Source organism: Triplophysa rosa, linkage group LG1 (genome assembly GCF_024868665.1).
Source record: "Triplophysa rosa linkage group LG1, Trosa_1v2, whole genome shotgun sequence".
NCBI lineage: Eukaryota > Metazoa > Chordata > Actinopteri > Cypriniformes > Nemacheilidae > Triplophysa > Triplophysa rosa.
In genome coordinates this window covers 16,152,256-16,168,966 of record NC_079890.1, presented here as the reverse complement: position 1 = coordinate 16,168,966, position 16,711 = coordinate 16,152,256, and the positions used below count along the sequence as shown (strand labels likewise).

Sequence of the window (16,711 nt, the reverse complement as noted above, 5' to 3'; positions counted from 1 at the left end):
TTTTCAATATTCACATTTTTTATTTTCATTTGTGAAACCACAAACTACGAAATATATAGATGATTTTCACTTTTCTTTTTTTGAAGATTCAAATGGGGAACCACTCTGTATAATCAATTCCTCAGCAGAATCAGGAACAGATCTTCTCGAAGTCAAGTATTTTAAGGTAAGTCACAGTGAAATTCAAATATACAATGCCTATTTTGTCATGAAATATCGCAGTGTTTGTTGTAAATACCTTCTATATGTGGGTCATTCTGTTTTTATAATTTGTGTTCTCTCATAATCTTCAATTAAAGCTGCCATAACACACGCAGTTTCTGCCAATCTCATATTAATCTTGAGTACCTATAGAGTAGTATTGCATACGTCGTATCTTCGAAGAGTATTTGGTTTGATTATTATGACATTTATAAAAGATAGATACAGCTGTACGATTATTTCCGGAAAAACACGATGTCCTGGGGGTGTGCAGGGGGAGGAACTAAATCACGAGCACACAATAGCCTGCCCTACATCATCGCATTATCCCTGCATAACTATTGATTCACTATAAGTTTGTGTTGTTTAGATTATGCATGTACTCGCCGATTGCAAACCAAACACAGACATGTGACTTAGTTTCACTTACCGCATACTGTTCATGTCCGGCATTCTGGACATGTTCCAACGTTCTGCAAATCCAGCATTATATCTACCGTTTATATTACATCCATCACTGAAATGCCATGAACAAACACACACACCTTATCACAAGATAAACGAGCTGCAGCTGCAGGCCCACACAGCGCAGGCAGTCTTGATGGAGCGCAGACAATCTTGATGGTAAGTGGGTCTCGCTCGTCGGTTGGTGCGTGGGTGGGCTCTTTCTTTCGCCTTGCCGTGCTTTTCCAGGAGAATTGGCCAATAAAAGGAATGGGATCCCTGTTACGAAAAACTTTCTGAAACAAGTTGGAGTGCTGGGGGAGTGTATCAAGCACAGAAATACTACGTCATATGTCCAACTTGTTTTTTTGACAAGTTGACCATGTTAAGCATGAAAAGCCTGCATGTTTAACATTGTAAATAAGTCAGAATGCATGAAACACCGACTATCCTTCATGAATTACCTGTGTTAGACGGCTTGGGCGGAGCATCCGTTAACCTCTCCCCTTCTGCTGCCAGTTCCATTTCAAAATGAAACGGCTGTTTTTATACATCCAATCAAATCGCAGCAAAGACCCAAGCCACACTCATAATTGTTCTCATTCAAAATTCTATTTCGCTCGGAAATGGGTCAAAATGGAAGTAAAAACGATAGCAACTTCCATTCCATGAGGACTATCTGATATTCAAATACTTGATCCATTTCAGTGGCATGTAGACACTTCCACATGTATTTTTCCAACTTGCCCTATGGACATTGTTAAAATCACTCACAGTGTTATCACAACAATCCAGTGGCAGGTTTTAAAGCAACACTTTTCGACCTTAAAATAATGTCTCTAAAATTATTTCAGTGGTAGAACAACTCTTAACTGGACGAATTCTACTCACGCTGCTATCTGAGCAGCCTCATAGCGGCTACAACCACACAAGTTCTGTGCTCGGGTCGGTACACACAGCCCTGCCCATCCCCTGCCTGCGGAAGAGTGCGAAATGGATGTTTATGCATTCGCCGGTTTCTTCAGTTTAGTAAACAAATTCACGTGTATTGCGCTGCCCACGGGGAAGCTTATACACCAACATTATTTACAACACTGGTAACGGACAATTGCGCTTATCAACCACATGGGGGAGCCGTCAGCAAAAGTTCTATAGTGTGGCTTTAAGCGCTCATCTTTAAATCATTATTTTAGATCAGCACAATAACTCACTGTTTTATCAATGCATTGGGGCAGTTATATAGCGCCAGTAGCCATTGAGCTCTTGAATGTTCATGAAGTGGCTGCTCTTTCAGCGAATGAGGGCTGTGTTTCTGTAATGGAGTGGCTGAGTGGATTAGGCATGAGTGGACTGATACAAATTTAGAGATGTAAATGCGTACCAAGAATTAGTATACTGGAGTAGGTATCAGCGGCAACAACATAAGCAAATGTTATGTGGCCCAAACTTGACTTCCGGTAGACCTCCGCAAAGAATCAATAACTTTTGAGTAGTTTGAAATAAACTTAATACAGTTAATATACAATAAAATATTAATATAAATGAAATATAAAATAAATGGTTATATTATAACCAAACACAGACCGGAAGTTAACTTCGGGTCAGCACGTGCATCCGATGAAATGGTCTATAATGCTCTGAATAAACTTACATAACCTTATATAAACTTGTATAAAATGTTTCCAGTCACGGTGCTTGTAGATCCTCTGAATTGACTTAAAAAAATGATATATAATTGTATTCATAGAAATACAGCCTAGTCTTCATTATTGAAGATAAGGTCTTGACCTCTTTGATTCTTGTCTTTGCAGGCTGATCGAAGTGGGCCCAACTTTGCTAGCATCTACAATAATACTGAACAGATGTTCAATGTAAGCATCTGAAAATTATTGTAAAAATGTTTTGCCATTTTGGAAATTGCAACGTTCATTTGGATGAGGTTTAAAAGACATTTGTATGTATGTGTGTCCGTGTCTTTTTGTGCCCTCAGGTAATGTTCTCCTCGCTAGACTTGATGTTGCACACTGAGGCTCTTCTCTCTACTATGGACTTCCTGTCTGCTGCCTTGTCCAGCAGCAGTCTCCCCTCACCAGAGAGAGAGAACAAAAAGACTGAAGATATCAGAACAACCTCAGCCAAATCCAGTAAACACACACGACTACATACACTGAGTGAATTCCAATCAAATGTGCTTTACACACTTTGAAGGGCAGAGCACTTAAAGTGAGAATTCGTCCCTAAGTGCACTTCAGAGGCAAAAAATGCTGTTTGGAATTCGCCCACTGTTCTGAAACTGACAATGATTGAATTGTCTTTGCACATGTGCTGTATTAAAGATGAAGTAATGCAGGAATGTTTGTGTCTCAGGCTCAGCTGCACTGAGCTCTCCCTCAGATGGTGACGTCATTGACCTGAAGGTGAACATGCAGCTGGGTGCATTTAATGTGTTGGTGTGTGACCAGAAGAGCAACATGGCAGACATCAAGATTCAGGGTGAGAATCCATTTCCATCACAAAAATGACCATAGTAAATAATAACTCAATAACTCAACTGGTGCTGTCTGTTTTTATAAATTTATAGGTTTGGACGGTTCGCTCCAAATGCAGGGAACTCAGACACACATGTCTACTCGTCTGCGGGACTTCATCGTCATCAATGTGGATTCTAAAACAATTCACAAGAAGGCAAGTTGACTTGGTCATTACATAAACTTTTACTATATATGCATAATATGCATTTTAATATTTGGGCAGTTTACAAAAACATGTGTCCACATAGCAAACGTCACACCATAGCTAACCCTAACAAACTGTAAAAAATATATTATTTTATATAATAATGATAAAATATCAACATAAAATAGTAGTGAGATAAAGAGTGATTTATCTTCATTGTTCGCTTTTTTAGTTTTGCTGTCACACCATATAGGACACATTTACGGTTTATTAGTCAACTACCCATTTGCTGTTCATTATTTAGCTGACATATATTGTGAAAAAAGTGTGCAATACAAATTAAACAATTTGATCTGACAGCTAAAACGATGTCTGCTATATATAGACTTTTCCTGACATTTATTCTCACATTCATTCATTTGCTCTCTAGGCAATCTCTATCGTAGGTGATGAGGTGTTCAGCTTTAGCATGAGTCTCACACCTAAAGCCACTGAGGGGGCCGGATACACCGACACATCAAAAGTCGACGGCAAAGTGAAACTCAACGTGGGCTGTATTCAAGTGGTCTACCTGCATAAATTTGTCATGTCATTGCTTGTGAGTTAGAGCTACACACAACTACAATACACGGTACACGGATACACGGATACAATACACGGATTTGCTGATTTCAGACCCCTAACCAATTTTCTCCCCTGCACAGAATTTTAGTAACAACTTCCAGACAGCTAAAGAGGCTCTCAGTGCCGCCACGGCTCAGGCCGCTGAGAAAGCTGCTTACAGTGTGAGAGATTTTGCTCAGAAGAGTTTCAGACTCGCCATGGACATCAAACTGAAGGCCCCTCTTATCATCATCCCCCAGTCCTCCACATCCCATAATGCTGTGGAGGCGGACCTGGGGCTCATTACTGTGGGAAACCGCTTCTCTCTGCTCCCAGTGGAAGGTCGTCCACTGCCTGCTGTCATTGATAATATGGATATAGAGCTCACTCAGCTAAAATTGTCCAGGTACTGCCACATAAAAAAGAGAAAGAACAACAAATCTTTTTTAAGAGCCTGAGTTGAAATTCAAACGTCTTTATGTCCTTTCCAGGTCTGATAATTGAATTAAAGGTGCATTTAAGCATTTCTCATGCTGTGGTGGCCGATACGGCAGTATTTAATACTGACATTTATTAGCATGAAAGCAGCAGCATTTCCCTGCAAAAGCATGCAATATGTTACATTGTGGGGACTTTCCACAGACATAATGATTTTTATACTGTACAAACTGTATATTTCATCCCCTAACCCTCACCCTTAAACATAACCCATCACTATATTTTATAAGCTTTTTTAGAGAAAAAAATTACTTGTATTATTATCATCTTTGGTCATTTGGTGCCCATACTGTAGGGTTTACCAGGACCACACTCACACTCAGGTTGCTTTTTTCTTAAATATGTTTACTCCGCAGATTAAAAAGGCAATACAGTATATAAGTAAAAAGAAAATGACTTCATCTGCAGTTTTAGGTTGCTTCAGAGTCCAGTAACAGGGGTGATAAAGAAAGCCAAGTGTTTCCTCCAAAAATGAATAAACCACTAAATGGAACTGAGTTTTTATGAATCTACATAATTCAAAACAAAATAGCTTTTCATTTCTTTGTGTACTTTAACATCTTTAAATGAGGGGAAAATATTGGAGTTCACATTTTCAAAAGGCCAGATTCTAGTCATCCAAAATAACTCTGCATGCCTCATCTGTTTCCCCTTACACAACCTTTCTTCAATATCCTCAGAATTTCCATGGAGCAGGACTCAAATCAGCCTAGTTCCAAACTGTTGGAGCCAGTTAACCTGGTTCTGTCTGTCAAACGTAATCTGGCAGCATCGTGGTACCAGAAGATGGCTGCCATAGAGGTGGATGGAGATCTGAAGCCCATGAAGGTCTGTAGTGTAGTGTCAGCAACTATTCTTCGCGTTTGATCGATATCTAATCTCACTTTCTGTCTGTCTGTAGTGATTCATTTAGTTTTGGCTGATCTGTATTCCGAGGTCTGGTTATAATCAGAGCTGGAGTGATTGTGAGGAACTCCAGTTTTCTCTCTCGGCATGGAAACTGAACTGTGTCTGTCTGTGTTCCAGGTGGCCTTGAGTCAAGATGACCTGACCGTGCTGCTGCGGATTCTGATGGAGAACATTGGAGAAGCGAGTGGCGTTCAGTCTGATGCACAGGCTCTCAAACAAGAGGGTGAACTGATCAGAATTCGCACCCAGACTGGTGAGAGAATACACAGATAAATGTTCTGTTTAATGCTGCTGTTGTACTTTCTTGTCTTAACCTGAGAGGAAGCTAATGAGATGTCTGGATTTGTTTTGCACAGGGTCTGAGATTGTTGTAGAGAAGCTGGTAGAAAGTAAACCGAAGGAAACAGAGCTCCTGGAGAGTGTCAAGTTCAGCTTTAATGTTGAATCACTTGGTCTTACTCTCTATAATAATGACCCTAAACAGGTGAGAACAGATAGAAACTTAAACAACTATTGACTGAAAATCTCCACCGATAAAGCTAAAAAATTACGCCATTGATGTCTGTAACAACAAAGCTCACTTGGTCTCCCATAGCTTCCCAATGCTTATTTTGTAATGCGTAGCTTCACGTAGCTTTACATAATAATATAGCTAGAAGTCAAATCTGTATACGGGTTTGAAATAACATGAGTAAACCGTTTGGAGTTTTCTTAAAATCTCGCTGAATGTTTTGTCTTTCTTTTTTGTAGCCTTCTGCACATGAGGAGCAGTTGTGTTTAGGAGAATTCATGCTCTGTAAAATGAAGACGTCTGGTAAAATGTTTAGTAATGGCAATCTGGAGGTTGGTACCATCCTCACCACGTGCACGCTGGATGACAGGAGGAGCGGTATTAAGAGAGTCACATCCAGGTTATCCACTCTCACAAATCCTACAGAAACATCCATTCAAGTGATAGTTCACCCAAAAATGAAAATTCTGTCATCATTTACTCACCCTTTTGTCATTTCAAACCTGTATGACTTTCTTTCTTCCGCAGAACACAGAAGAAGATATTTTGAAGAAAGTTGGTAACTGAACAGCGCCGGCACCCATTCACTTCTATTGTATGGACACAAAACCAATGCAGGTGAATGGGTACCGCCATTGTTCGGTTACCAAATCTTTTCTAAATATCTTTTTTTATGTTCTGCAGAAGAAAGAAAGTCATGCAGGTTTGAAATGACAAGAAAGTGAGTAAATGATGACAGAATTTTCATTGTTGTGTCAACCCACTTTAACACATCGTGTCCTATGAATAGTTAATGCTACCCAACAGCAACTCATGCAGCTACGAATCGTGTGTTTGTATACAGTTCGCTTTGTGATGATGTTGTGTTGCAGGATGCTGGGAAGACGTGATGAGGAGACGTCAGAGCCCATGATAGATGTGCAATATTCTCAGAGTGAGGAAGAGCGCTCCGTGGTCGCTGTACTACAGAAGCTCTATCTGTGTGCTAGCGTGGAGTTCCTTATGGCCGTTGGTGACTTTTTCGTACAAGCCCTGCCCACAAGCCCACCTACACAGCGAGACAATACCAGTCAGCTGACGCTCAAACACGTCTCAGAGCCCAAAATTCTGAGTGAAACTAGAGCAGGTGTGAAAAGTACTGCACATTGAGACCACATTTTGCTTGTTCAGTTACTATATATTCGAGCTCATTTTTATATTGTAAATTAACATTTTCATTTCTTTGGAAGAACAATTAAGATGATTGCCAAAGGTTAATATTTTTGTTTCCACCAGACTCGGCGCAGAAAACCAGGTTGCGGGCAGTTGTGGTGGACCCAGAGGTGGTGTTTGTGGCTAACCTGATGAAGGCCGATGCTCCTGCTCTGGTTGCTTCATTCCAGTGTGACTTCAGTCTGGTGTCTGAGGAGATCGGTCAGACTATGAAGGCCAGCGTTAGAAGCCTCAAAGTTCTTGCCTGCCCCTTCATTAGAGAAGATGGTGACAAAGCCGTGACCACTGTATGTTTATTGTTTTTAATGCATGTTTATATTATGTATTTGTAAATATATGGCATGTTACAGATAGTTGCCTAATAACTGCTTTGGAAATCATACATTTGTTGTACTGTAGGTGCTGAGACCATGTTCTGTTGAACTTGAGACCAAAATGCCAACAAATGCCCCATTAACTGGTTCAGTAACTGTAGAGGAGGTCATAGTAAAAGTAAGTGTTGTCTTTTTGTCCTTAACAAATGCATATTATGTGACTAGATGCTCAGGCCAACTGAAACATACAGATGAACAACTAGAGGAACATATTGCTTTATCAATTTCAGCCAGTTGATTTCTAACAATATTTATTAAAGACAATGAATTATGTTTATACTCCAAAACGTAAAATGTTGGCTGTGTTATTTTGACCATATTAAGACATTATTTGACTTATGATCAAAATCCTATAAAATATTTAGAAATATTATTAATAGGGGTGTAATGATACACACTCATCTTACAATTCAATATGATGCTGGGCTCAACATTGTGATTGTATCACAATATTTTGAACAAAATGTAAAAAAATGAAACTGAACTGAACATTGAAGAGCTTTATAACAAATGTATATATTTTTTTGTATTTTTCATGAATATTGCATTTCTTAGTAAACAGCATTTCATTGCATCAATCTATGTCTTTGTTCAGTTTAACAGTGCTTTGCAAAATTTGGGGATTGAATTTGTGTTGAACTAACATGTTTTTTTATATCTCAGATCTCTCCTATCATTCTTAACACTGTCATTACCATCATGGCGGCCATGACAACCAAACCAAAGGAAGAGGCATCACAGCAGACCTCCGAAGACCTGAACAGCCTTTGGTCTGTGATGAACGTTGCTAACGCTAACTACTGGTTCCTGGGTGTGGACACAGCCTCTGAGGTCACTGAGAGCTTCAAAGATGTGGACAGCAGCAGGGACGGGGAGAGTTTTGGGGTGAATGTTAAAGTGGTTCAGGTTACACTGGAGTCTGGTTTGGGACATCGGACTGTTCCTCTGCTGCTTGCAGAATCATCATTCACCGGCAACGCTCGCAACTGGTCATCATTGCTCAGTGTCTCTGCAGATATGACACTGGAGGTGTGTGTATTCATACTGACTGTGTTTTTGTATTTGGACATGGATTATATTGAATGTGTGTTTTGTTTTAGGTGAATTCTTTTAATGAGACTCATGCAGTATGGGAGCCATTGCTTGAGAGAGTAGACAATGGAAAACAGAGGTGGAACCTCAAATTAGAGGTATAAAATATATTTTTCAGTCTCTCTCCCTGTCATTCTTTTTCTTTTTTGTTGTGAAATACTCTAAATGTGAAAATATGAACTCATGCTGCTATCCTGTGAAATATATAGCAGATTGTTGAGTTGGTGTATGTGTGTGTAGATGAAGAATAACCCTGTTCGAGATAAAAGTCCAGTTCCTGGGGATGATTTTATTATGCTGCCAGAGCCTCGCACAGCCATCACCGTATGTTCCAAAGACACCATGAACGTCACAGTGTCCAAGTGCTGTCTCAATGTCTTCAACAACCTGGCGAAGGTAAACATTCAGTCCAGAGAACAGCATTCACAAATAATAAGAAGGCATTATGAAATATAGTTCACCCAAAAAAAATCTGTTCTCATTTACTCACCCTCTTGTTTTCAAACCTGTATGAGTTTCTTTCTTCTGCAGAACACAAAAGATATTTTGAAGAATGTTGGTAACCAAACAATGGTGGTACACATTCACTTCTATTGTATGGACACAAAACCAAGTCAATGGGTACCGCAATGGTTTGGTTCCCAACGTTCTTCATAATATCTTCTGTGTTCTGCAGAAGAAAGAAACTCAAACAGGTTTGAAATGACATGAGGGTGAGTAAATGATGATACAATTTTCATTTTTGGGTGAACTATCCCCAAAAGTGTTGTGGATATAATTTTCTGTTAATAAATGTGTAATAAATAAAACGAAATAAAAACATGGACTTTTTTTCTTCTTTAACACGACTTGTCAGGCGTTCTCAGAGAGCACAGCCTCTACGTTCGACCACTCTCTGAAGGAGAAATCCTCCTTTACCATCCGCAACGCATTAGGCATTCCACTCATCATTCAGCACAGTTCCAACCTGCGTCTGGTCGGCTCGTCCTCGTCGGTTAAACTCCATGAATTAGCTGTGGATAAGAGTATGGATTTAGAACATTCCACCTTTGAACATTCATCACGACTTTCTGCCCTGCAAAGGCAGGAAAGCTGCCTGTTCAATCTCAGCATAGGTCAGTAACAACATACACCCAATAAATATACTGTTTTTATTTAAGTTGCCTATTCAAACACCGTAGAATCCATCATATTATCTTAACTGCAGTACTTTGATTGATTGTTTTTTGAGAGTTTCTTATTAAAACTGTGTCTCATTACACAGCTATAGACTATAAATATGATGGAAATAATAATAATACAGATATAGTGTGAGAAAATGAAATAATATCCCAGCCTTAATATTTCCCAGTAACCCATTAGTAATGTAAATGTCTCCTGCACAGTTCCCACAGGTTACAGTGAGATTTCCAATATTCCGCTGGGTAAACCCGGCCGCAGACTCTATAACATTAGAAGACCCATGCAAGAAGAAGCCGTGTCCGTGCTGCTTCAGATCACTGCCAGTGAGGGCAACAAAGTCATCACTGTACGCTCTTCCCTGCAGGTGCGTCATTCTCATCCATCTCGCCACATGTCAGAATAAACATATGATCGTTCATCTGCAAACATTAAAATCATGATGACTGCTTTATGTTTACAGATAAAGAACCATTTCCTGGTGCCGTTTGCCCTTCTGAAGTATTCTTCGGAGCTTGGAGTGCTGGTGAACGTAGGCGTCGCTGAGCCTGAGAAGGAGTGTCATGTTCCTCTGGAAGCTTACAGGTATGAAGCAGAAATGGAAACCTGGGCGTCTATCGGTCATTCTTTTCTTTTATCACCCTGTTGTTTAGAATAGACTCCTAAATCAGTAATATCCATCCTGTGTGTTTGACAACCAAGTCCAAATGATACTTGCATAATACACGTTTCTTTATTCATGCTTTGAAAATCATGTTTTGTCTGTGTGTTCTTTTAGGAGTCAGTTGTTTTTGCTGCCGCTCGGTCCTTTAGAAGATCAATATCACGCGTCATCCACTTGCATCTCATGGAAGGAGCAAGTGCATGTGAGCTCGGAGGTTCACGCAGTGTTGCAGTGTCCCGCCAGAGATGGCAGCTTCCTGCCGTTGGTGGTGAACACGCTGGCTGTGCCCGATGACCTGAGTCACATCGCCAGCCACGGGGAGGGAGACTGGGACCCTGCTTATGTCATCCACCTGCACCCAGCAGTGACCGTCAAAAACCTGCTGCCTTACTCGATACGCTACCTGCTGGAGGTATGAAATATTATGGAAATATTGCACAAAGTAACTTAGTTAAAAGTGTATGTTTAATATCAGTACAGTTGGCCAAGCAAGTCCACGAGTTTGAGACCACAAACCATATTACTTTTCTCTCAGGGTTCTCCTGATTTCTGCGAGCTGCAGGAAGGCAGTACGGCAGATTTGCTAAACTCACACATTAGCGGTGAAATAATGGAGCTCGTGTTGATGAAATACCAAGGGCGCAACTGGAGCGGCCGTATGAAGATCAGCAGCGACATGGCAGAGTTCTTTTCTGTCTGCCTGACCTGCGACACCTCTGAGGGGCTGACCGTGGATGTGTGCGTGCATGTGTCTCGTGCGAGTGCCAAAATGGTCCTATCCATCTACAGTCCATACTGGATCATCAATAAGACGTCCCGTGTGCTTCAGTATCGCGCAGAGGACACGTGCGTAAAACACCCGTCTGACTTTAGAGACGTCATTCTGTTCTCCTTCAAAAAGAAGAATTTCTTCAGCAAGAATAAGGTTGGATTGCTCTCTGGCGTTTAATGGAATACATGTTTTATTCAAATTTTATTCTAGTTGTTTGAGTTTGTCCACCATTTAAAGGGATAGTTCACCCAAAAATGGAAAGCCTCTTGTAAAAATCTGTATACATTTCTTTGTTCGGTTGAACATAAATAAAGATATTTGGGAAAATGTTAGCAACTGACAATTCTGAGGCAGCATTGACTACCATAGTAGGAACATTTATTGTGTACATTTTTTTGTTGTGTAGAACACAAAAGAAGATATTTTGAGGATTTTTGGAAAGAACAGCTCTGGGGCACCATTGACTACCATTTAAAATTTTCCTTATATGGTAGTCAACGATGTCCCAGAACTGTCAGTTACTGACATTCTTCCAAATATCTGTCTTTGTGTTCATCTGAATAAAGAAATGTATTCAGGTTTGGAACAACTAGCGAGTGAATAATTCATGACAGAATTTTCTTTTATAGGTGAACAGTGTATGTCACAGTGTATCACAGTTAATAGCTAAACAAACTTCCTTTTTATCCCAGATGCAGCTCTGTGTGTCCACCAGCTCCTGGTCGGACGGGTTCTCGCTGGACACTGTTGGCAGTTACGGGTGCGTGCGCTGTCCAGACAAAGGCGGGGACTACCTGGTAAACGCTTTGAAGATTTTTAATGCCACGAGTCTCTGTGTGTGTGCATGCCGTCTGAAACCCATTTGATGTTCAAGGTGGGGGTCAGCATCCAGATGAGCAGCTTTAATCTGACACGGATTGTAACCATGAGTCCCTTCTACACGCTGGTCAACAAGTCCTCCTTTGAGCTGGAGGTCGGAGAAGTGCAGAACAACAATGACTTCAGCAAGAAGTGGCATTACATCCCGTCCACTGAGGTCAGATCTGCGTTCTCTGAACAAAATCGTCTCAAAGGTGACTCGTATGTGAGTGTTAACCGTACAGTTGTGTGTGTACGGCAGTGTTTGCCTTTGTGGCCTGAGTCCAGCACGGGGAAGCTGTGTGTGCGAGTTGTGGGATCTGAATCTACCTCCAAATCGTTCTTCTTCAACAAGCAGGATAATGGAACACTGCTGCGTATGGATCAGGTGGGCATTTCTGCCGGAGGAGAAATATGGCAGGTTTTCAAGAAAACAGTTCAGGAGATGTGTAATGTTAGCTGTAATGCTGATGCTGTTAAAGCAGAATCTTGTGTTTGCTCACAGTATGGTGGTGTTATAGTGGATGTGAATATCTCAGACCACTCCACTGTCATCAGCTTCACTGATTACTATGATGGAGCCGCACCAGCTCTGCTAGTGAACCACACGCCCACCGCTACTGTCAACTTCAGCCAAAGGTCAGCACTACCTCAAGTTAATAGAGAATTTCTTATGAAATCGCAATAGCCTGAAATGAGTTCAAAATAAAATATTGCCGGTTTTTTTAGTGTCTATGTTAAACGTGTCATTTTTCACATCTCACAATACGTTTCACAGTTTAAGTTCATTAAGTTTCCTTTTAACCTCAATTTAAGCTTTAAAACATTTTTCAATTCTTATTTGGTTCTGGTTTAATCCTTAAAGTGAAACTTCATACAGAAATAAAAATTCTGTCATCATCTAATCATCCTCTTGTCGTTTCAAAGCTTTCTTCTGCAGAACATGAAAGAAGATATTTTGAGGAAAGCTGGTAACCGAACAGCAGCGTCACCCATTCACTTCTATTGTATGGACACAAAACCGATGCAAGTGAATGGGTGTTGTCACTGTCCGCTTAACAACATTCTTGCTACTTGCGTGTCTTTCCAAAAAAATTTACCAGTGTTGTATTTCGAAATTCTAATCTCTCTTCTTCTGCATTCTGATATCAATGTTTGGGACTATGTGTGTGTTTATGTCTGTGTGTTTATTCAGAGGCTGTGAGAAGTCTTGGGCACTTAAACCCGGTGAAGCTCAGCGGTTTGCATGGGTTGATCCATCAGGTGTGAGAAAGCTTTGCTGGAACTGTCAGGACCACTCTGGAGAACTGGACCTTGTGAAGGTTAGAGAGGCATTCTGGGTAATTAAATTTACTGCGGTTCTTAGGTGACTGTGATGTCATTCCTGCGCTATTTTCTTTAGGATGAATGTGGCCAGTTTGCCTACAACAGCTTAGTTGAGATACATTGGGTGTCTTTCCTGGACGGCCGACAGCGGGTGCTCATCTTCACTGAAGATGTAGGCATAGTGTCGAAAGCGCGGCAGGCGGAGGAGCTGGAGCAGTTCCAGCAGGAAGTCAACATCTCATTACAGAACTTAGGCCTGTCACTCATCAACAATGACCTCAGGCAGGAGATAGCATACGTTGGCATCACCAGGTACTGTAGATAAACACAAAAGCATAAACATTTTTAATACATTAATTCATAGTAAAGTGGGACAGAAATGTTGCAAAATTGCCTTAGGATGATTATTGTAATACTCTTTTAGCTCCGGTGTGGTCTGGGAGATGAGGCCAAAAAACCGTTGGAAATCATTCAACCACAAAAACATTGGACTGCTGGAGAAGGCTTACCAGAGTCACATCAACAGCAAGAGTGAAGCAGGCTGGATTAAACTGGAAACTGGCCTAGAGGTGATTAATGTCGCTGTTAACTGGCTTGACTGGCTCGCTTTGTTGATTCATTTCTTATTAAAACAAGATGTTGACACAGGATGTGTTAAAGAGCTAGACTTGCCAATGAACGTGCTTTTCTTTCTGATATTACCTGCAGTTTTAAACCTGAAGCATTTTATTGGAAAGATTGATTTAGTGCATTATGAATCAATCATATGATTTTAAGGACTTCATCATTACATAAGATCCATGAGGTAATGTTCTTTGAGTAATGTTCCTTGTTTTGTTTTGTTTTATTTTATTTTATTAAAACAGGTGAACTTTGAAAGGGTGCCCATGTTGATGAGACAACCCTTTTCCTGCACCATAAGGAGAAACTTCCTGCCCGGCATTCACGTTGAGTTAAAACTGTCGCCACATCAGAGGAGTTTACGTGCACAGCTGTACTGGCTTCAGGTGACACACACAAACACTGATCTTTTACTTGTTGAATGTCACACTCATGTCATTCTTGGCAGTAGTTCAATTCCCTTTCTGTCGAACCCCATCTGTCGGTTCGACACAACGTCGAGAGACCGTTAGATGGGGTTCGCCCTTGAGAACCTATCAACTTCTGACTATTTTGAAAAGGCCAATGAAATTGGCGAATGAAATTTGCATGCCGACTCCGCCCCCGAATATCCGGGTATAAAAGGAAGACGGCGTGCTCATTCATTCACCTTTTGTTCTTTGGAGTCTTCACACATGATCGACTTCGAGACTTCAAACTCTACGCCAAATTACTGCTGGAATCTTACGACGTGGTGCAGCGGACTGTCCCTTCCTGCGGCGACTTCCCCTGGGTGTCTCGGCAGTGCCAGAAGTGTTCGAGTTTTTTCTCTAAAAGAGCAAATTTCTCCAGCGTGGCATGTCCCACTGTTCTCGTGGGTGCAACACACTCATCGAGAAGAGGGACGGACATGATGTCTGCTTCCAGCACACTGGGGCAGACGTTGTGGATACGTCCTGCCCACACTGCGGGCAGTTGACGATTCAGAAGTTGCGTTCACGGGTGGCTGTGTTCCCACGGGACTCAGCCACCACCTCGTCTGCTTCCCGTTCCGTGACAGCAGTGGCTATGGCCCTGCCGTCTGCTACGGCGAGCAGCGAGGGTGATATGAGGATTACTGTGAGCATTAATCCGTCAGCCACTGGCTCGCGGACCGTTCGCACCTCGTCTCGCTCGTCTGACCGTTCCCCAGGAGACTGTCCCACCGTCTTGTTCCTTGACCACGTATTCGGAAACGGTGCGTGATGATGATGAGATGTCCCTTGCAGCATCGGAGGGTGACTTACTGCCATCCGACTCCGACGACTCCTCGGCGCTCCCTCCCTTGGGGGGTCGACCCCAGGAAGAAGCGGACGTCGAAATGTCAGCCATGCTTTCCCGGGCCGCCGTGAGCGTTGGGTTGCAGTGCCCGCACTGCCTCTCCAAGCGCTCGCGGCTAGATACACGGTGCCTCGGGTTTGAGCGCATCTCTGGTGTCGAGAGCTTACATTGCTGCAGGCCAAGCTGCCTCCTCTCTCCACGCTATGGCCATCCTGCAGGTCCATCAGGCCAAGGCGTTGGGAGAGCTCCACTAGGGTAAGACCGACCCAGCACTTATGCAGGAACTCCGTGCCGCCACCGACCTCTCTCTACGGGCGACCAAGGTGACCGCACGGGCCCTGGGTTGGGCGATGTCCACACTTGTGGTCCAGGAGAAACACCTCTGGCCGAACCGTGCACAGATGAGTAACGCCGTGAAGGTCCGCTTTCTCGACGCACCCATATCGCAAGGGGGGGCTGTTCAGTGATACCGTCGAGCAGCAGTTCTCGACAGTAAAGAAGCAGACAGAGGCTATCAAGCATATCCTCCCCCGCTGCGACTCGGCCGCCCTCTGGCCGTCGAGTCCTGTGCACCGTCTGCTTCCCAGCAGCCCTGGTCCTCTTCGACGCCCTCCGGCTCCGGCGTCCCCCACTCAGGGGGGTCCCCCGGAAGAAGACATCGAAGAGGAGACCACCACCCCGTCAGCAGCCGCGGCGAAAGCAGAAGCGGCCCTCATGGGAAGACCCCAGGGAGATCGAAAATACCATTGGGCCCGACCCCAGCCATTCCATCGCTGGGTGGTCGATCCTGGACAGTTCCTGCCCCATCCCAACAGCCCACTTTCTCAAAAAGAGTTTCCTCTCTCTCTGGGTGTTTATCACAGCCGCTCTCACCCTCTACACGACGGTGTTCGGCAACTCGATGTTGCGTCACGGTGAGACCCAATGTCGAGGATAATTAGCAGCCCTCAGCACTCTCAGTCGACGGTGCGTTGTGCTACATCATTGCCAAGCAGGTAAGTCAGCAGAGCCGATCTCCTCCCCGGGGGCTTCCCCACGGCGAGGGATCCGCACTGCCAGCCATCGAACCACCCCCTGGGAGGTCGATGAAGCAGATAGTATCCCTAGCCCCGGTCTCGGTCCCTGGGAGCCTGACAAGAGCTTCCCAAACCATCACGGTGGCGACGGGATACGATCCGTCTCGGCTACACGATCCAACTTGCCAGATGCCCGCTCAAGTTTCTGGGCATCCTCTCAACCTCAGTCAGAGGCAAGGATGCTCCCGTGCTTTGGGCCAGGGTCGCCACCCCTCTGGCGAAGGAAGCGATCATGCTCATCCCTCTAGCCGAGATGTTCAACGGGTTTTACAGCCCGTACTTCATTGTCCCCAAAAAAAGGCGAGGTTGCTAGATCTGCGTACCCTGAACAGGCACCTACTCAAGCTGCCGTTCAGGATGCTCACACAGAAGCACATCCTGGCATCTATCAGATGT

The 16,711-nt window shown here is 43.0% G+C and overlaps 1 protein-coding gene across 5 annotated transcripts in view; it reads left to right on the top strand.

Moving 5' to 3' along the window:
- vps13c (vacuolar protein sorting 13 homolog C) overlaps positions 1-16,711 on the top strand; it is a 55,506-nt gene that overhangs the window by 26,056 nt on the left and 12,739 nt on the right. For all 5 annotated transcript variants that reach the window (XM_057352992.1, XM_057352910.1, XM_057352825.1 and 2 more), the window contains 30 exons: positions 87-166; positions 2,457-2,516; positions 2,636-2,789; positions 3,013-3,138; positions 3,227-3,330; positions 3,752-3,919; positions 4,026-4,330; positions 5,103-5,250; positions 5,449-5,584; positions 5,688-5,815; positions 6,082-6,242; positions 6,715-6,968; positions 7,118-7,341; positions 7,454-7,546; positions 8,092-8,457; positions 8,529-8,618; positions 8,761-8,916; positions 9,377-9,635; positions 9,906-10,066; positions 10,163-10,284; positions 10,478-10,775; positions 10,899-11,288; positions 11,828-11,932; positions 12,010-12,171; positions 12,256-12,381; positions 12,499-12,632; positions 13,189-13,315; positions 13,396-13,631; positions 13,744-13,888; positions 14,186-14,326. In XM_057352992.1, coding sequence (XP_057208975.1) covers positions 87-166; positions 2,457-2,516; positions 2,636-2,789; positions 3,013-3,138; positions 3,227-3,330; positions 3,752-3,919; positions 4,026-4,330; positions 5,103-5,250; positions 5,449-5,584; positions 5,688-5,815; positions 6,082-6,242; positions 6,715-6,968; positions 7,118-7,341; positions 7,454-7,546; positions 8,092-8,457; positions 8,529-8,618; positions 8,761-8,916; positions 9,377-9,635; positions 9,906-10,066; positions 10,163-10,284; positions 10,478-10,775; positions 10,899-11,288; positions 11,828-11,932; positions 12,010-12,171; positions 12,256-12,381; positions 12,499-12,632; positions 13,189-13,315; positions 13,396-13,631; positions 13,744-13,888; positions 14,186-14,326 — 5,159 coding nt within the window. The remainder of the gene's footprint in view (positions 1-86; positions 167-2,456; positions 2,517-2,635; positions 2,790-3,012; positions 3,139-3,226; positions 3,331-3,751; positions 3,920-4,025; positions 4,331-5,102; positions 5,251-5,448; positions 5,585-5,687; positions 5,816-6,081; positions 6,243-6,714; positions 6,969-7,117; positions 7,342-7,453; positions 7,547-8,091; positions 8,458-8,528; positions 8,619-8,760; positions 8,917-9,376; positions 9,636-9,905; positions 10,067-10,162; positions 10,285-10,477; positions 10,776-10,898; positions 11,289-11,827; positions 11,933-12,009; positions 12,172-12,255; positions 12,382-12,498; positions 12,633-13,188; positions 13,316-13,395; positions 13,632-13,743; positions 13,889-14,185; positions 14,327-16,711) is intronic.